Source organism: Heterodontus francisci, chromosome 20, assembly GCF_036365525.1.
Source record: "Heterodontus francisci isolate sHetFra1 chromosome 20, sHetFra1.hap1, whole genome shotgun sequence".
NCBI classification, from domain to species: domain Eukaryota; kingdom Metazoa; phylum Chordata; class Chondrichthyes; order Heterodontiformes; family Heterodontidae; genus Heterodontus; species Heterodontus francisci.
This window is the reverse complement of record NC_090390.1, coordinates 44,570,695-44,591,962: the sequence shown is the minus strand read 5'-3', so window position 1 is coordinate 44,591,962 and position 21,268 is coordinate 44,570,695. Positions and strand designations below refer to the sequence as shown.

The 21,268-nt window shown below is 40.9% G+C and overlaps 1 protein-coding gene across 5 annotated transcripts in view; it reads left to right on the top strand.

Moving 5' to 3' along the window:
- Positions 1–3,423: 3,423 nt before the first annotated feature.
- The window catches only part of pwwp2b (PWWP domain containing 2B), a 62,102-nt gene continuing 44,257 nt past the window's right edge, over positions 3,424–21,268 (top strand). For 4 of the 5 annotated variants that reach the window (XM_068052675.1, XM_068052674.1, XM_068052677.1 and 1 more), the window contains exons 1-3: positions 3,424–3,513; positions 4,334–4,781; positions 7,355–8,995. In XM_068052675.1, coding sequence (XP_067908776.1) covers positions 4,624–4,781; positions 7,355–8,978 — 1,782 coding nt within the window. In that variant the 5' untranslated portion in view covers positions 3,424–3,513; positions 4,334–4,623 and the 3' untranslated portion in view covers positions 8,979–8,995. Of the gene's footprint in view, positions 3,514–4,333; positions 4,782–7,354; positions 8,996–17,593; positions 17,886–21,268 lie in introns of those variants that run through there. The other variant, XM_068052678.1, reaches the window with a different exon arrangement.

The following is a 21,268-nucleotide window of genomic DNA, read 5'->3' as shown; positions in this document are numbered from 1 at the left end:
ATTGAAAACCAGCAACTGCCTCATTATAAAAGCAAAATACTGCAGATGCTGGAAATCTGAAATAAAAACAGAAAATGCTGGAAATAATCAGCAGGTCAGGCAGCATCTGTGGAGAGAGGAACAAAGTTAATATTTCACGTCGATGACCTTTCATCAGAACTGTGTCATGCTTGAAAGGAGCCATGATGAAATATACAATGAACTGTAGGAATTAGGACAATAAAAAGCCAAATATTAAACTGAACCACGAGAAAATGGGCACATTTGTATCACAGAGAAAATAGAATAGAGGTCAGATGACCCCTCCTGTACTGTCAATAAACAAACCTGTCTGCAAAGACAAAACTCATTAACTGAGTCTGAATTAGCTCTGGGCAAAACCCATTGAAATTGAAAGGAGCCGCTGCATGTTGATGACTCCTACCTACAGGAATGAACTAACAAAGGTTCTGTAGACAGACTGACTCCACAGCCCAAACCAAGATCAATAGTCCCCATCCAGACACCAACAGATAGCAATGGTTTCCATATCCTGGACCATTGTGTGATCACAGCAGGGGAGAGGGTCCTGTGTCGCCTGACAGAAACGCAAATGTGATGGATTTTTATCTTAAAAGGCAGCCCTCTGAAGAGAGAGGGGAGATCAAGAAAAGATCCACAGAAATGCAGTTGCAGCCAAAGGCTGTGAGGTTGGTCCAGCTAAGGAAGAAGCCCTTCTGCTAATACTATACTTAAACTTGCTGCAGCAGAGAACTTAAAAGGTGACTACTGCCTCCAGACTGAAGTTTTAACCACCAGAAATCTGCAACATCTCAGCAAGTTCACAACTGCAAACATCCTGGCCTGCACCTTTGAAAATACTTTCCTCCTGAGAAGATTTAACAGATTTCTGTGAACCACAAACTCTTACATCACTTTAGACTTTAGTTGCATCATATCCTTTCCCTTCGATCTATTTATCTTTATATGTGCATGTGTGTGTGTTTGTGAATGTGTGAGTGGGTGAAGGTTGTGAGCTTTTTGGGCTTTGCTGTTTAAATAAAAAATATAACCTTGCTTTTTTTAAACCTACAAGAAAACCCGTTGATTGTCTGTTTATTTGACGCTAAAAACACTCAGGGACTAACACACCATTTTTAACAAGACATTTCCTTTGGTCAGTTGGGAGATGAAAAGTGGAAGCCACCACTTCCCACCTGTCCTTAGTAACTGGGAAAAGTTAGAAATGTAATAGGTTTTAAAAGCAAATGAAAGGAGGAGGATGTAAAAAGAACAAAAGGAAAGGTCTATGATAGGGTAGAAGACAGGAGTGATTAAATGACAAAAGAGTTGAGGGTATTGGGGCAAGTAAAGAAACAAAAGATAAAAGCAAAATACTGCAGATGCTGGAAATCTGAAATAAAAACAGAAAGTGATGGAAACACTCAGCAGGTCAGGCAGCTGCTGTGGAGAGAGAAGCAGAGTTAATGTTTCAGGTCTGTGGCCTTTCATCAGAACTGGCAAAGATTAGAAAAGAATAAGGTTTTAAGCAAATGAAGTGGGTGGAGGGGGGGGGGGGGGGGCTGGTGGTGGGGTGGTGCGGAAGAGAACAAAAGGGAGGTGTGTGATAGGTCAGAGGGCAGGAGAGATTGAATAACAAAGCTGTCCTGGGACAAGGGCAAAGAGTGTGTTAATGCTTGTGGTAGAAGACAAAGCATTAGTCCAGAGAGAGTGTTAATAGTGGAATAATGAACAGCTCTATCTACATGAAAAACAGGCACATGCTTAAAAAATAAAATAAAATAAAAAATAAAAATACATATTATAAAAGGCCAGTCATGCTCTGAACAGATGCGTTGGAGATAGGCTGTCTACTAATTATCATTATAAGCCCACCGACTCCCACAGCTACCTTGACTACGCTTCCTAACACACTGTTTCCTGTAAGGACTCCATCCCATTGTCCCAGTTTTTCCGTCTCCGACGTATCTGTTCTGATGATTCAACCTTCCACAATAGCGTTCTGAAATGTCTTCCTTTTTCCACATCCGAGGATTCCCCCACACTGTGGTTGACAGGGCCCTCAACTGTGTCCGACCCATTTCCCGCACTTCTGCCCTCACCCCTTCCCCTCCCTCCCAGAACTGTGACAGGGTTCCCCTTGTCCTCACTTTCCACCCCACTAGCCTTCACATCCAAAGGACCATCCTCCACCACCTCCAACGCAATGGCACCACCAAACACATCTTCCCTTCCCCTCCCGTCGGCATTCGGATGGGACTGTTCACTCCACGACACCCTGGCTCACTCCTCCATCACCCCCGACAACTTGTCCCCTTCCCACGGCACCTTCCCATGCAATTGCAGGAGGTGTAATATATGCCCTTTCACCTCCTCTCTCCTCACTATCCAAGGCCCCAAACACTCCTTCCAGGTGAAGGAACAATTTACTTGTACTTCCTTCAATTTAGTATACTGTATTCGCTGCTCACAATGTGGTCGCCTCTACATTGGGGAGATCAAACGCAGATTGGGTGACTGCTTTGCTCAGTCCGAAAGCATGACCCCAAGCTTCCTGTCGCTTGTCATGTCAATGCACAACCTCCCTGCTCTCATGCCAACATTTCTGTCTTTGTCCTGCTCCAGTGTTCCAGTGAAGATCAATGCAAGTTCGAGGAGCAGCACCTGATCTTTCAATTAGGCACTCTACAGCCTTGCGTACTGAACATTGAGTTCAATAACTTCAGAGCATGACTGGCATTTTTCTCATATTTTTTAAGCATGTGTCTGTTTTTCATGTAGACAGAGCTGCTCATTATTCAGCTATTAACACTTTCTCTGGACTAATGCTTTGTCTTTCACCACAAGCAATAACACACTCTTCGCCTTTGTCCCAGGACAGCTTTATTATTTAATCTCACCTGTCCTCTGCCCTATCAAACACCTTCCCCTTTTGTTCTCTCCACCCTCTCCCCTCGCTTAAAACCTAATTCTTTTCTAACCTTTGCCGGTTCTGATGAAAGGTCACTGACCTGAAACGTGGACTCTGCTTCTCTCTCCAAAGATGCTGCCAGATCTGCAAAGAAAGAAAAGATGTGTCTAGAGGTGGGGGGGGGGGGGGGCTGGTATTTGTTTAATAGTTTTTACATGTAATTATAGCAGTGTATTTTTAAATGAACATTCAAGAGTGAAACAATTGTTAGGTTGCATTCTAGTCTGTTCCTTTTAAGAGAATGACGAATATTCTCAAAGTCTTGCACGATTTACAAATGATTTTATTTTTGCTTCGATTCATCTGTTGCAAAGAGAGCAGAATGTGCCGGTGGCATCATGGCTGACAATGATGAGTGACATATCATTGTGCCACAAGAGGACGCTCTCTGGTGCTTCCGCAATACATCGTTTGCATCGCCTTATTAGTCATCTTGCTCATTAGGCCACTGTGGGGCGTTTGGTGCTGGAAGCTTTAAAGACTTCAAATGGTGTACCTTCAGGAAACCGTCTACGTGTAGTGTTCAGGCGGTGCATTCTCAGGTATTATTTATTGTTTTTTTTTAATGAGATGGCGTTTTTAGCTTTTAGATATGTTCTAATGTGTTTAAAAGTAAAATCTCTTTTATCTTCTCTTTCTAATTTGCTGAAGGTATATCTCGGTCTCAGAATGACCAGTTTAAAGTTTCTTGTTAATTGTAATGACTTGGCTTATGTGCTTCGTAGGCCATAAGCCAACTGTGTGGATTTATTTACCTATTGTTCTAAAATAAACGTTGCGAATTAATTTAAGCCTGATCCCATAGGCCGAAGTAGAAGATACATGTTTAAGTACTGTACTTTCTTGTTGCACAGTTATTTTTGTTTTTAAAAAAATCTACACGGGGACTTTAAGATCATTGTGGTAGTTCACTGCACGGTTGTTTTAACCCTACTCGTATTCAATAGGCCTGTGACTTATGCAGGAACCAGATTTTTGCTGACGTCTAGAGATGCCTTACAGTATTTAGTGAAGATCTTGGAATACTAATTGGTTATAATCCATAATTGAAAGCTATCTACTTAGATAGTCAAAGGCCAGCAGCTGTTCAGAAGTGCAATGTATATGATTTCCATCATGAAAGTAATGAACATACTGAATCCGAATTAAGCGTGTCTCTAATTTCCCCTAAACAATTAAGCTTCAATGAGAACTATATTTTAATTGTGTAAATTGCACTGAGAGTCTCGGGATGTGGATCAGATGCGTTTAATCTTGGGTGGGGGGAATAGAAAGTGATCTTTTTTATATTGCAGAAGAGTCGTTTTATGTGAAATGATATATTGTGTGATAACTTGAGTCTTTTTCTGGTTTCTTTTGCAGGAGGAGCTGTGCTCTTTCATTGGGACTCCTCGACAGTCTGTGTTCCCTCTTGCACTAGTGACTGTGCAGCTGCTGGTGTCTCGAGCTCTGGGATAGGCAATGGGACGCATGCGCCTGCCGCTCCGCTCCGGGCCGTGTGACTGAGCGAGCCTTTGATTGACAGGTGAAGGGCGAGGCGCGGGCACGGGGCAGCGCTCGCTCCCGCCGCCGCTTCCCGCAGCGTCTCCCATCCCATTCCCCCCCACCCCCCCCCCCCCCGGCCGCACACCGGCGTTACCCCGCCAGCAAACATGGCGGCGCTCAGCCCGGAGCCTGCAGTCATAGCTGGGCTCCGAGCGGGCGCCCAGCTCTCCGTCACTGTGGAACACGTCGTCAGCGGCACCTTGGTGGTGTCCACCAACTTCGGAGGGAGCAGCTTCACCGGGATCCTGATAGACATGGCCAAGAAGTAAGTCCTCTTTCTCCCCCGCCCCCATTATATAACCCCCTGAGCTGGGAGTTACCCTAATTAGACTGTGAGGACTAGGCCTTCAACACAAGGGGGATGAGTAATTGGCGATCAACACACTCTCAGTTTTGACCCTCCTTTTAACACAAGGGGAAATTAAAATTTTAATTCGTTTTACTTTCTTGAGTGCTATCCATTGTGACCTAGTTCATAACAATTATGGTGTCCAGTACCACCATTCCATTTAACCATTATAATATTGGCACTCTGTTCATATAATCCTATGGTTTAGAAGTGTCATCCAGACAAGAATAGTTGCCCTGTATAGTATAATTAAATGCACTTTCTCCAACATAACACCTTTTTGGATGTTGCACAGTAGACAGTTTGTGTATTTGCCATATAATCTGATTGTTTACCTATTGACTGGCACCATTATCTTCAGTCTACAGCAGCATCCTAATATTTTTACAAATGATTTAGTTTAAATTACAGTAATTGTATAAAAAAAAAACCAGGATAAAAATCTGCATCTAATTGTGTCATCGCTAGGCAGAGACATGGTTAACTGGTGTAATATTTTGGAAACCTAGAATTCAAGTTTTATGTTGTTTCTTCAGATTGGAATATTTATTTGAATGTCAGTTTGTGTCTTTTATATATATTTCCCCAACTGAAAATTACCATGGAAATCATAAGGTGAAGTATGCATAATGTAATTTTTTAAAATTGTGGCATAAACAGAGAAGTGTTTTATTCTGACTGGTTGGATGCTACACTTTCGTACATGATTAAGGATAGCCAGGCACGATTGGGATGCTCGCAAGATGTGCTGACATCCTGTTGCTCCCTTTATTGTGGTAATAGAGAGTTTTTTGGCTATGAACAAAAAAAAAGTAATGGCTCCAACTGGCAGAAAGCTTTAGATAGTAATTTCACCTGTTTATCTTCAACTTCTCTAAAGTACAAATGGTTCTGCTCAAATTGTACTTGAAGGGCACTCTTAGTATTGGGTATGTACAAGGCACAATATGTACATGCCCTACTGTTTTTGGCCTTTGGGGTGGGGGACAAGAATTACCTTTTGCATTCTGCTTCACAGTATTGAAAATGATTATATTGTCCCTGGCCTCTTGTTCCCCTTCTAGAGCCTCCCTCCCATAAATAACAAATTTGTGATGGCAAGAAAAAATCCACAACAATATCGAGCTTAAAATTTTCATTACTGTGAAGCAGCTGCAGTTTAGTTGCAGTCCTTTTCCCTGGTGAGTCTACTCTATTAAAATGTACTGCATGCCCTCAATTTGTGCAGGGCTGACGTTGACTAGGGTGGCACAAAAGGAAACAAATTGTTAAGCATTAAAACAAACAGGTTTCCAATCATGATTGTTATCAGGGATCCATGCAAGAATTGTAGCTAGGCATCCACTGACAGCAGTTGTTTGGCTGTGATGCTGCCACCTCACCCTGAGATTCTCACGTGTATAATGGCCACTTGAGTGGGATGTCCTCTTTTTTTTGTCTTTCCCTTCTCATTTCCCCCCACCTTTTCACCTTCCTTGTCAATTTTGGTACAGGGAGGAAGAGGCTGGCTGGATCACTTTTAAGGCATTCTCCAATTTAGAGTTTTTGGACATAGGTAAAATTTGTGGGTGAGAGGGAGGAGAAAAGTGGAGTTTCTCAAGTTCCTTTTTTAACACTAGAAACAAACCCACTATCACTTAAAATCCACCCCAACTTAAACCAACCAATTTATCATTACTGGCTTTTTGCAGCTGCAAACCATGATGTGATCATTCCTGGGCAGTTATTTACACAATTTAAAAAACATTGATATTGCATAGGTTATGTAAACCAGTAAACTGTCACAGAAATATGCTGTGGTTAATCTTTTAAATTGCCGGTTGAAGTCATAGTCCAAAGTAAAATATTGTAATCTTGTTTTAATTGTTTTATTTTGTCTTAAACAGGATTTTCACTTGCAAATATGATCTGGTGCATGCTCAATTCAGCTTCCCTAATGTTTGAAGGAAATAGAATGTTGTGGAGAAGTTTAAAACCATTGGGTTCTGCTTCTGTTAACTTTTTTTTTTGTTTGTTTTTAGTCTGCTCCCTGCCCTTTTGAGTAGATTGATTTGTCATGCTTATTTTGAATAAAGCAGGCATTTGAAAACATTTTAATCGTGATAAATATTATCTATATAGTTCTGTATGCCATCATATTCATATTTCTGAACAATGGTTTTTAGACTCTGCCTTTCATTTAACTCCACCTGAGCAAATATTAGCCATTTCTGCTAGTTTAGGGAATCAAGACAATAAAATACCGAAAATATGACTGAGCTACCTTCAGTGACAAGATGTGCTACATAACCAAATTTTCATATTTTTAATACAATAACAAAACCACAAGCCTTTATAATTAGGTCTGTTAAAATAAAATGCATTCAAATATTAGAAATGAGGGTTTTTCTTGCAGTAATATAAGTGCAATACACAAGTTGTATGAATTATGTTCAGTCAGGGTAGCTATTTACTTTTTTTGTTGTTTATTGAATACTTGTATCTCCCAGGTCTGGTTTGTATGGTTTTCTACCAAACCAGTTTCCCAAGCAAGATGAATTTGCTGCAGAGTCATGCACCAGTGAAGTCCTTGATGATAAAGAACAGTCAGCCTGTCAAACTGATTCACAGTCCTCCAACGTGCAATTTCCCAAGATGCCAGGCAGAGAACCAGTTTCACCTCTTCAGCCATTACCAGAAACTGTGCCTTGTTTTCCACCTTATTATGAAGGTGTACCTCTACCGCAACCATTAGTATTGAGACAAACTTACAATCAATGGGTTCCCCAGCCACCACCTCGGACAATCAAGCGTACAAAAAGGCGTCTGTCAAGGAATCGCGATCCTGGTAAGCTTATAATGAGCACCATTAGGTTGCGGCCTAGGCAGGTACTTTGTGAAAAATGCAAAAACACACTAAATCAGGAGGAGGAAGATGATGACAAAGATAGACACAACAGTAAGAATGAGAAAAAGACTAGCATGGAGGAAAATGAAAAGAGGAAACCTGAGGTAATGTGCTGTGAAAATAGGAAAATAAAAAAGGAAAAGAAAGATGATAAATTTTCTGGTGAGCTGGTGCATCGAAGCCCAGTGATTAAAATATCATATAGCACTCCTCAAGGTAAAGGGAAGGTTGTAAAAATTCCTTCACGGGTACATGGCTCAATTGAGCCCTTTTGTCCTAAACGGTTAATGCAAAATGAAAGTGTGGACCAGGACAAGAATACAAATTGTGATGAAATGGAGGTTCTTCCAGAAAAGTCCTCTAGTCCACCTGGAACCATTCCAAAGCTAAAACTGACCAGGCCTTTGCATTCCAGTGCAGACATCCCACCACCTAGGATTCGATTAAAACCTCATCGGCTCAGTAATGGGGACAGTGTCGCAATTTATAAGGCTGAGCTTGTAGATAATGTAAATAGAGATGTGTTGCCTACAAGAAGATCAGATAGTGGTACACTTCATTCAGAAGAATCTACAGGAAAGAGTTCAGTAGAGACATCAGGGAGTTCTGGAGAGGAGGACCAATGGCGGTACAAAAGGAGTCGTCGAAGCAAGGATCAAGATGATCTGACTGTGTATTTAAGTTATAGGAAAAAAAGGGCAGATTCATCAAGTTTATCAGTCTGTAGTAATGATAGTCTAGATGAATCAAAGTCTTCTAGTTCAGAGATGACTTCGCCAGAAATATGTGATTTTGCACCTGGAGATGATGCATCTGTGTCGTCTTCTTCCAAAGAAGAAAAGACAGTGCCACCTTTAACTGTGAGACTTCATACCAAAACTGTAATGAAATGTGTAACAGCTGAAGGCAGGACTATATCTGTCGGCGATGTAGTATGGGGGAAAATTCATGGCTTCCCCTGGTGGCCTGCACGCATTCTCAGCATTAGTATTAACAAGAAGGAAAATGGGGCTCCACAGTGGCAGGAAGCCAGAGTGTCTTGGTTTGGATCACCTACAACATCATTACTTTCTCTGTCAAAAATCTCCCCATTTCTGGAGTATTTTAAGTTGAGGTTTAACAGAAAGAAAAAAGGAGTATACCGTAGGGCGATAACAGAAGCTGTCAAGGCAGCTGATCACCTGACACCTGAAATTCGATCTCTTCTTTCACAATATGAAACTTAACTGAGCCACAGCAGCAGGTGAGTGATAAACAAGTTTCTTGAAATTTATTGTGCATTTATGAATGTTTTTGGCATACAATTAAAATAAAGCAAGACTATTGACTCCAATATTCAGGAAATTTGTTCCCTTTGAAGAATCAAGTAAACCAAGTCTGCAGATTGAACAGTGTAATATAGAATGTTTCTGGCTGAGAATGTCATGTTTTAAAACACAAACAATAGCAAAAGACCCTTTAGTCCATCAAGCCTACTCAAAACAATCATGAGGTGTGAAGCATTATTTAGATACCATCTACACCCAGCAGCCATATGATCTGGGAAGACACAAAAAATGACTATTTGGGGTGGGGGGGGGGGGGGGTGGGGGGGAGGAGGAAAGAGGAGCATCTAACAAAATTCCCTTTCTTGGCTGATCTGAATTAGTGCAGGAGGCACCACCTTGACAATATTGCCTGTTATTTCTTTTATAAAATGTGATTTCCATCCCAGTCAGGAATTGGTACTGCGGAGAGTCTTCACTCAATACAAGAGCTGGTAATTTGCTTCATAGGTCTACTATCCTTCAGGGTTGGGAGGAACACCAAACATCTAACTTTGCCTTCCCTTGAGCAACTTGTACATATGACCCCTTGTCTTCTCCAATTTACTAAAATAATTTATCAATAGGAACATAATAGAGGGATATAAAATAGTTGGACTCGATCAAAAAACACCAAAGTCTATGCATCTGCAAAGTGAATAGACCTAGTTTCTTTTAAGCCTTTGTGTAATTAAGCTTATTTTAAGCTAGAGGCATTCTTCTGGTTCTCCTATGAACCTTTTCCAAAGCTTCTATCATTCATCAAATGAGGAGACCAAAACTGGCTGTAGTATTCTGAATGTGGTCTAACCAAGATCTTGCATGGGACAAAGTGGTGTGCTTTGTTTTATATTTGAACAGTTCTAAAAATATGACCTATTTGCTTTGGCTAAAGCTGCATGGCATTGGTCACGACCTTTTTATTAAATGCAAACTATAAAGCCAAGGTTTTTTTTCTTAACTGATTTTTATATGTTGCACGTGAAGTGTATGTGCTGTTGATCCTTCCCAAATGCATAACGTTACACTTTTTATTCCAGTTGAATAAAATTTGCCAGAGTTTGGCCCATTCACTTAGTGAATCTAAATTTGCTTACAGAAATTCAATTAGATTAGTCAAACATGATCTGTTTAAAAATTCATGTTGACTCTCCTTAATGAACTCAACCTCTCCAAGTGCCTGTTTTCTCTCTTTTTCTCCCGCCCCAAGATTGTTTCTATAACCATACCCATCACTGATAGACTTGACTGGCCTGTAGTTATTGGGAATGTCCTTACACTTTCTTTAATAAGGGTGTCACATTTGCCACTCTCCAATCTTCTGGCACCTCCCTTGTATCTAGGGAAGATTGTCGCCAGTCCTTCTATTTCCACCCGTACTTCCTTTAGCAATCTGGGATGCAAGCCATTTGGACCAAGTGACTTATCCACTCTAAGCATAGCCAGCCTTTCCAGTACATCCTGCCTTTCAATTTTCACCCCATCCATTACCTCTACCATTTCTGCTTCTACTGATATTTTGTCAGTATCCTCTTCAGTAAACACCTATAAAGTCCTCATTAAGTATTCTAGCCTTGCCCTGCACTTCGAAGCATACATCACCTCTTTATGAATAGGCCCCATCCCACTTCTTACTACCCACTTACTATTTACATGCCAGTAGAAGATTTTTGGGTTCCCTTTTATGTTGACTGGCATTCTATTCTCATTCTCTCTTTGCCAGTCTTATTTTTCTGTTCACTTCCCCCCCCCCCCCCTCAACTTATTAAGAACGTAAGAAATAGGAGTAGGCCATGTGGCCCCTCAAGCCTGCCCTGCCATTCAATAAGATCATGGCTGATCTGCCCCAGACCTCAACTCCTCTTTTGTCCCAGCTCCTCATAGCCCTCAACTCCCCGATTATTTCAAAAATCTATCTACCTCTTTAAATACTTTCAGTGATCTAGCCTCCACAACTCTCTGGGATACAGAATTCCAGATATTCAGTACCCTCAGAAGAAATTCCTTTGCATCTCCATTTTAAATGAGTGTCCCTTATCCTGTAACTATGTCCCCTAGTTCGAGATTCCCCCACTAGTGGAAATATCTTCTCAACATCTGCCCTGTCAAGCCCCCTTAGAATCTTATGATTCAATATGATCACCTCTCATTCTTCTAAACTCCGATGAATAAAGGCCTAACCTGTTTAGCTATTCTTAATAAGGCAACCCCTTCATCCCAGGAATCAGCCAAGTGAATCTCTTGAACTACCTCCAATGCTAGCATATCTTCCTTAAATACGGGAACGAAAACTCTATGCAGTGCTCCTGGTGTGGCCTCACCAATACCCTGTACAGTTGTAACAAGACTTCCCTATTTTTTTAAACTCCAACACCCTAGCAATAAAGGCCAAAATTCCATTTGCCTTCTTAATTACTTGCTGCACCTGCATGCTAACTTTTGTGTTTCATACACAAGAACACCCAGATCCCTCTCTGCTGCACTTTTTTGAAGTCTGTCTCTGTTAATTAATGGTCTGCCTTTTGATTCTTCCTACCAAAGTGCATGATCTCAGACTTTCCTAAATTAAACTCCATCTGCCAGGTTTTTGCTCACTCATTCAACCTATCTATATCCCCTTGCAGATTCCTTATGTCCTCATCACAACATGCACTCCCGCCTATTTTTGTATCGTCAGCAAATTTGAATATATTGCTCTCTGCCCCCTCCCCCCCCCCCCCCCACGTCATTAATATAGATAGTAAATAATTGAGGCCCTAGGACTGATCCTTGTGGCACTCCACATCTTTCCAACCTGATTAATGGGACTTTTTCCTGACTCTCTATCTTCTGTGAGTCAACCAATCCTCAATCCGTGCAAATACATTACTCCCAATACCGTGAGCTCCTATCTTGTGCAATAATCTTTTATGTGGCACCTTTATCGAATGCCTTCTGGAAATCAAAATACACTACATCTACCTGTTCCCCTTTATCAGCTCTACTACTTACATCCTTACAATCGGGGCGGCGCAGTGGTTAGCACCGCAGCCTCACGGCTCCAGGGACCCGGGTTCGATTCCGGGTACTGCCTGTGTGGAGTTTGTAAGTTCTCCCTGTGTCTGCGTGGGTTTCCTCCGGGTGCTCCGGTTTCCTCCCACAAGCCAAAAGACTTGCAGGTTGATAGGTAAATTGGCCATTATAAATTGTCACTAGTATAGGTAGGTGGTAGGGAAATATAGGGACAGGTGGGGATGTTTGGTAGGAATATGGGATTAGTGTAGGATTAGTATAAATGGGTGGTTGATGTTCGGCACAGACTCGGTGGGCCGAAGGGCCTGTTTCAGTGCTGTATCTCTAAACTAAACTAAACTAAACATCCTCAAAGAACTCTAGCAAATTTGTCAAACGTGATTTCCCTTTCACAAAACCATGTTGACTGTTAGTTTGATTGCGTTAAGCTTTTCTAAATGTCCTGCTATTTCTTCCTTTAATAATGGACTTTAGCATTTTCCCAATGACTGATGTTAGGCTGACTGGCCTATAGTTTCCTGCTTTTTGTCTCCCTCCCTCTTGAGCAGGGGCATTATATTAGCGATTTTCCAATCTGCTGAGGCCCTCCTGGAATCCAGTAAGGTCTGGAATATTTTGACCAATGCCTCCAGTATCTCTGCGGCCACTTCCTTTAAAACCTTTGGATACAGGCCATTAGGTCCTGGCGACTTATCTGCCTTTAGTCCCATTAGTTTGTCAAATACTTCGTTCCTCGTGATGGAGACTGTTACAAGATCTTTCCTCCCATTAGCTCCTTGCTTATCTGATATCTGTGGGATGTTTATAGTAACCTCCACAGTGAAGACTGATGCAAAATATTGTTTTCAATTATCTGCCATTTCCCTGTTCCCCATTATCAATTCTCCAGTTGCATCCTCCAAGGGTCCCACGTTCACTTTCGCTATCCTCTTTCTTTTTATATACCCGTAGAAGCTCTTGCTGTTTGTAAATTGACCAGAAATATAAAAACATTCATAATCAGTTTTTTCCATTTTTATTAGCTTTTTAGTCATTCGCTGCTGGTTCCTTTATTAAAAAAAAAAATTCCCAATCCTCTGGCCTACCACTAGGTTTTGCTGCTTTGTATGCCTTAGTTTTTGATTGGATACTCTCCTTGACTGCCTTTGTTAACCATAGGTGGTTCATCCTTCTCATCGAGTCCTTTTTGACCGGGATAAATTTTTGCTGATTGTTATGAAATATCTGCTTAAATGTCTGCCACTGCTCATCCACTGACCTTCCCCTTAGTTTATTTTCCCAGCGCACTTTAGACAACTGTTTCTTCATACCTCTATAATTGCCCTTGTTTAAATTGAGAAGACTGGTTTGAGACCCGAGTTGCTCGTCCTCAAACTGAATTTGAAATTCTACCATCTTGTGATCGCTACCCCCTCGAGGATCCTTAACTATGATATCTCTTATTAATCCTACCTCAATTCACATTAGTTCTAAAATAGCCTGTTCCCTGGTGGGTTCTGCAACGTATTGCTCTAAGTAACAATCCCTGGTGCACTCTACAAATTCGTCTTCCATGTTACCTCTGCCAATCTCTGATTTGTCCAGTCAATATGCAGATTGAAATCACCCATGACTATTGTAGCACCCTTCTTACATGCCTCCGTTATTTCCCGATTTATACTTTGTCCTGCAGTGAGGCAACTCTTCGAGGGACTATAGACTATTTCCACCCAAACTGATTCCACATCACAATCTTTTGCACCTATATCACTACACACCACCACACTGATACCTTCTGTTATTAACGAAGCTACCCCACCTCCTTTTCTTTTTTGCCTATTTTTCCAGAATGTCAAATACCCTTGAATATTGAGTTCCCAGTCTTGGTCACCCTGCAACCACATCTCTAATAGAAATTAATGAGTATGACTTGATAGCTATTTGTGCCATCAACTCATCTATCTTGTTAGAAATTCTGTGTGCATTCAGATAAAGAGCCTTAAGCCTTGCCTTTTTTGCCATATTTAGCCTGTTTCTCACCTGAAGCATTCACCTGATATGAATCATAGACCCTTTTTTGTTTGATCATAGTCTCTATCTCCATCATCCAAGGACCCTGACTTTGGTTCCTTTTACCTTTCTCCATTGTCGGAATGTACCTCGCCTGTACCTGAAATATCCTCACAAAGATCATCCATTCTTTTAGTCTTCCTGTCCGTCTTTGGTTCTATTTTACGTTGGCTGGATCCCTTCTCATCCCAGTGAAGTTAGCCCTCTTCCAATTTAGAAGTTATACTTGCGATTGTTCCTTGCTAGTCTAAACCTTATGCGATGAACACAGACACTTGGCCCATCTCATTCCCCAGTACCAGATCCAGTAATGCCTCCTTCCTACTTGGACCAAGAACATACTGGCCAAAGAAGTTCTCCTGAATATGTTTCAGAAATTTCTTCCTCCTTATCGGTAACATTATCTCAATTGATATTGGGGACTTTAATTACCCAAATAAGTTCTGGTATGCGCTGCCTGAGAGTGTGGTGGAGGCAGGTTCAATTGAAGCGTTCAGAAGGGAATTAGACAATTATATGAAGAGGAAGAATGTGCTGGGTTATGGGATGAAGGCAAGGGAATGGGACTGAGAGCCAGAGTGGACATGATGTAATGAATGGCCTCCTTCTGCGCTGTAACAATTCTGTCATTCTGTGAATATCACACCTGTATAGTTCTTAAACATTTCTGTGATTTTCTTTTTCCCCTATTGATTTCCTCTTCCGTCTCTCTCTATTTGAAGGCCTGTAGAATACTCCCATCAGCATGATTGTACCCTTTTAGCTTCTCAACTTTCGCCAGATGGATTCTGTCTTGCCCCTCAAGGACATCCTCTTTACAACACTACATTGTCTTCACTAATCTGTGCTGCCACCTCACCTTCCCTTTTTCCTTCTCTATCTTTTCTGTACTGTTTTTGTATCGTTCACTATCAAGCACCCAGTAATCATCATTTTATAAGCTACGTTTCTGTTATTGCCAGTACATCATATTCCCACATGGCTATTTGTGCTTGTAGCTCACCAGTTTATTCGCCACACTTTGTGCATTAACATACATGCATTGTAAACTGGTCTTTGTATTCCTCATATTCCTTCTTGGTCTGCTCCTATCTAATGTGGTACTACCTTCTCTAGTACTATTCAACACTCACTCCGTTTTGCACCTTTTATTCCTTTTATCTACTTCTATATACTGGTGCCCATCACCCTGTCAATTTAGTTTAAACCCTCCCCAACCACATTACTGAACCTCCCTATAAGGACATTGGTCTCAGTCCTGTTGAATTATAACCCATCCCTGCTGAAGAGGTGCATCCTGTCCCAGAACTGGCCCCAAAGCCCCAAGAATCTGAAGCCTTCCCTCCTTCACCATGCCTCAACCCAGCATTGATCATCCCTATCTTCCTGTTTGTACTCTTGCTAGCATGTGGCCTGGGAGTAACCTAACCTTTTTTGAAATCTTTAATTTTTAACTTCCTCCCCAGCTCCTGAAAATCAAATGTTCGGACCTCAATACCTGCTGTCTGTTGTTGATACCAACATTTAACCACAATTTCTGGCTCACTCTTCCCTCTGCAGAACATTGTGCACCCTCTTGGTGATATCCTTTACCCTGACACCAAGGAAGCAACACACCATGCAGGACTCGCAATAACAGTTGCAAAAGTGCACCTTTTTTTTTCTCTTTCTCTTTCTCTCATCCCTTCTCTTCCCCCACCACACCCACACACACCCACCAACTATGGAATCTCCTATAATGACTGCATTTCTACTTTTTTAAAATTGTTTTCTCCTGTGCAGTCCCTTGCCCGTTGGTGCCATGATCTAGACTACACCCCTTCAAGGTGTCGCTATGTCCTTCAGTCTCCACTGGTTACCAGTTTAAGAGTGACATACCCCCTGAAGACTCCTGCTCTTCCAGATAGACACCAAGCTACTATCCTGAACTCACTGCCTGTGGGGTGATCACTTCCTGGAACGTGCAATTCAGGAAACTCTCATCCTCCCTGATGCTCCACATTAACTCCAGCTGCCCCTCAGCTCCGAAATCCTGAGCTTGAGCTCAAACAGTTGGAGACGCTTCCTACACAAGTGGTCCCTCGACACATGAAGTGTCCTGAAGTTCCCACATTATGCAAGAATTGCACGCAACAGGTCTCTGCTCCGTGCATCCATTATCCAAGAAAAATATATCTTCCCGCTTTTAGAATCTAATCAGTACCTTGTGTAAATCAATTTTAATGAGAGCACAGAGCAGGTCTAGAGGCAAATTCTTTATTAATCTTATTGTTTATAACACTTATTTATACTTAACCTGGTTGAAATTTTAAGTTAAACTGTAAATTTAATACAGTACTTTTATAGTTTCCTGAGTTTAAACCACTGCACTAGTTTAGAGAGAAAGCAAACCTTCAAACTCAACTGACCAACCAATCACTGACCTGCTGTCCTCCAACATTACTGCTCGCTACTTTTGGCAAACACTGGAAAGTCCATGTTCTCTCTCCACCCTGCTCTGATTTATCTGCCGCTGCCTCCAGTCTAGCTCAGATTTCCATTCTTCCCAACCAAGGGACCAATAGCAGATTCTGGCAACTTGTTAAAAGTTGTAGCCAAAGGACTTGGAAAGCACATGCCCCATCCTTTTTATCACACTCTGTATGTCGTCTGGAACTGCAGCCCAATTTACTTTCAGGTTCTTTATTCTGTCTAAAAATTAGCTATTTTAATATCTTACAATTTTCTAATCTATAGTACAACCCATAGTTGGTTGTTGAACAATGCCCACTGGAATGGGGACTGATGGAAAGCAATCATTTAACACCATCGTCATACCTTAAGTCCATTTCAGTCTCTTTTTGAGATCTTTGTTAAATGGCCTTGTACAATCTTTAATGGTCCTTGGATGCCTGTTGTAGCTGAAAAAGCTTTGTCATTCCTACCACAATTGTCTATTTTCTCTCTTGGCTGCTCTCATTTCTCTTAATTGCACATGGTATTTGACTATTCTCCTATGGATTCCAGTCCTTTTAATCTGCTAAAGTGTTTAACTCTTTGTCTTCGCACATCTCTAGTAAACAAATTTGATTTGTTTAGTCCTGTGCACTTTGTTTTCAATAACTTGGGACGTAGATAATGGTATTTTTGTTTTAGAATGATTTTAAAGACTAACTGTTCATCTGCATTGTTTTGCCCAATGTTTTTTCCAATTTTTCAGACACTTTTTATAAAGATAGCCCTCGTGATATTTTGTGTAATATTTGGTGTTGCAACTTATCTTGTTCTACGGAACCACATCTCCTTGACCTGTTAAGCAATGTACATTACACTGTTTTTGACCAATTTGGTCTCAAATCTTGAACGTGAATGCGATCCAGGCACCCACTTAAGGATGCTGGTAGTGGCAGGGGGATATCTTGATTATGGGCCATGCTGTTTTGTGTAGACCTGGAGGTCAAAGTGGATTTGAATAAACTTTTTTTGTGTATTTGTAGGACTGCAACTGTTGGAGTATTTGCAGCTTGTATGAAGGTGACTTGTGAGGAGAATTTCTGACTCACTAATGTACAATTAAAATTAACTGGGTTTGTTAAAGATAATCACTGCTACTTTTCATACAGTCTTGTTAACTTGTTCTGCATAATTTGTTTAAATCCAATACCTGTACTTTAAAGCATTCAAATGATTTCCCTTAAGGCTTTTGAGCAGACTACTGAGTAATGTAATATTCAACATCTTGCTTCGAATGAGCAATGCCTGAAATGTTAGCTAGAATGAAAACTTGTATTTTGTCATATTTGTGTAAGTAAATTTTGGGGACCTTTTTTCTCCATTTTCCTGGTGTATGTTTTTTGAAAAGTTTGACATGTAATACTTAAGATTATTGTGCTTGGATTTAAAATTTCTTGCATATCTACATTTCAAAAAAACATTTCTATATGCTTTATTATGGTAGGATGTCTAAAATAGTTGACGTTTCAGTTATATGACCTTTCAACAGGATTGGGAAAAGTTCGAAATAGGTTTTGACCAGGTGAAATTGGGCAGGGTGGGAAGAACAAAGAGAGGTCTGTAATGGGGTGGAGGGCAGGAGAGATTAAATGAAAAAAGTTTAATGGTGCAAGGCCAAAGGGGGTGGTAATGGAACAAGTAAAAGTTTTTTTTTTTCTTGCTTGTTCTCTTTCCCTTTTTGCTTTTGGATGGCAGCTATTCAGAATCCAGCCATTTGCACCTCTTCTGGGCATATATTGCAGCTGCTGGAAATACTCAACATGTCTGGCAGCATCTGTCGAGAGAGAAACTGAACCTTTGACCTGAAACATTAACTCTGATTCATTCATCCCTCTTCTCCCTCCCCCACCCCCGATGCTGCCTGACCTCACTATTTCTAGCTGTTTCTTTACCATCCCTATTACCACTCCCTTTGTTCTTCCATGACTAACTCTTTTGTCGTTTAATCTCTCCTGCCTCCCACCATCTCACAGACCCTTCCCTCTGTTTTTCCTACCTTTTCTCCCCGCCCCTCCCACACTTGCCCAAAACCTATTAAATTTCTAACGTTTCCCAGTTCTGATGAAATGTCACAGACCTGAAACATTAACTCTACTTCTCCACTGATGCTGCCAGACCTGCTGAGTATTTCCAGCATCTGCAGTATTTTTTGTAGTTGCTTGGTTTTGAGTTTATGGGCTTAAATTCCATGATTTTTAAAATGGAACAGTTTTTAATAGTGGTTCCCCCAAATCAAAACTGAAACTATTAATTGAACTTTTGAAAGAATTTTAACTGAAAATTCTGAATGGGTCATATTGACTTTTAAGCTAAAGTAAATTAAATGGTATAGCTTTATTAATGCATAGCATATGTTTGTGCTTTGCAGTCACATTGCAGTGGTCACTTCCATGTTTTGTGAAGAATGCAACCTTTTAAGAATAGCCTTTAAAATGCCATGTCTATATTTAGAATAATCCCTCGAAGTAGGTTTTGATTATGTTGTGTAGAACATCTGTTCTGTCTTGATGTCAGGTGGCAAGATGCTTTTGCCGCACAAGATAATTCACCTTTTATTAATGCATCTCAACTTTCTGAACATTATTATTAGCCGTTTACTATTTACTGGGCTCAGAATAGTGTTCATTGGCAAATGGCATTAATGATGGATAAGGATTCTGCCCTGCATTGTTACATATTTCTATTATCCCTTCATATGAATGTTATTTAAGCCAGTATATTTAGAACTTTTAAAATTGAAGCTATGGGAGTTGCTGATGACTTCTATCCTTTTGTTCTAAACCTGTAAATAGTGAATATACAAATCTGTCTGGAGATATTATACACTAAAGGCACATTTTTTCATCTTTGACATCATGTTGTGCATGATGGCTACTTGACCCATTTTCACAAAGGGTAGCCTGCCAGATGTGAATTTACTAATTGATTTTGCTTTGAATGTGACTTCTTCGTAAACAACTCATCAGGATCTTTTTCTACGTCCTTTTTTACCTGGAAATGGTTGGATGGATATTGCAAAGCTTTATTGGTTCCAGATCAGCAATAAATTTTACTGTAGCTTTTCTCCCACGTTTACAGGTAACTGTGTCAGTAATCTGTGGTGTTGATGGCTAGTCCAGGCGCTCTAAGGTGTATCGAGGCTTGTTACAAACGCTGAGGGCTCTGCTGCAATAGGAAATGTATGAGTAGAAAGTTGGTTAACTGGAGAAAGAGGCAAGGGTAAATGGATGGTGTTTGGATTGAAAAGGGTTGGAAATGGTGTAGTTACAGAGGGCTAGGAGCTGGGATCTGCTTTTCTTTGGAATTTTATAGATAATTTGGATTGGGGTGGAAATGCGATTGTGAACTTTTATTCAAGTTGGGGGTTTTTGGAAAGACTTGTAGGGCAGAGAAGTGGGAGATGTATTTAATTTTGTGGAGGTGTACAATATTTATGGCTTGAAAAAAAATAAGCAATGTGGCATAGCCTCAATGGAACCATGCTGAAGAATGTGAAGAGAGCTATGGATTCAAATTGGAGCCTGGATACCTGACGGGACCCGGCGACGTCTCTGGTTCGGTCAGGTTGCTTTTCCGGGTCTGGCATTCGGGGCCGGGTCAGACACAGTGACGGCTAGGAGGTCAAGGCGGGAAATAGTCTGCAGTGAGCAATTCCATTAAAGATAGGGCACAACCTCTTTAATGTAACCAACTTTATTCCGGTGGTCAGCGCAGGAAAATAATGAAAGGGCTCAGGTCGGATGTGGTTCTGTTGAGCTCGGGTCAGGTTTCATTTGCAGACCTGAGCCGGCCTTTAATTCAAATACACGATTCCCTGAAAGTAAGTTCAGATTGATAGGCCATCATTTTTGATTTTTATGAAGAGTGCAAGAATAAAACAGTAATGTATGCAAAATCTCAGTTCTGCTACATTTCAAGTATTGTGTGCAGTTTTAGCATCCAAGCCATAAAAGCTAGATGACATGGGTTTACCAAGGTGGGGAAAGTTGTAGTTGTGGAACTGGGGCACTGGAGGAGGTTTAATAGATATTTTTAAACTTTGAAAGGGCTTTGAGGTGGAACAGCAACTGATCAGCGATCGTCCTTTTTAGAATCATCAGAGGGAAGGAGAAATTTCTTCACTCCAAAGATTGTTACAGCATGAAATTGTTGAGGCAGAGACCATTACACGTTATCAAGAATTAGATGAAGTCACACGGCCACTGGGAGAGACAAAAGCAGTGGGGTTAGTTTTGAATTGATTTAGCAAAGAGCTGATGTAGCTTGAATGGTATCTTCCTGTTCAGTAAACTTGGGGTGTAATATGTTCTGTAGCTTGATGCAGACTGAGGCAACCTCCTTGCAAGCAACTTCAAAGTTTTCGAGCATTTTATTGAAAATCTTGGGATATGTTAAGTTCTGGTGAGAAATAGTTTTCTTTTGCTTCTGCAGAAATTTGTTTTCTAATATAAAATGAGTAGTATTGTTTGAAATATGTGGTCCGTCAGTCAGAGATCTGGGGTGATGGGGCAGCTATAATACCTCCGGTATATACCTGAATAATGCATGGTTAGATAGTTGCATTGAGGGATGTTATCCCAATCATTTTGCACACCAAGGATGTGTTTTGCTTCTACAAATATATAAAAAGGAAAGCGGTAGCTAAAGTGAACATTGGT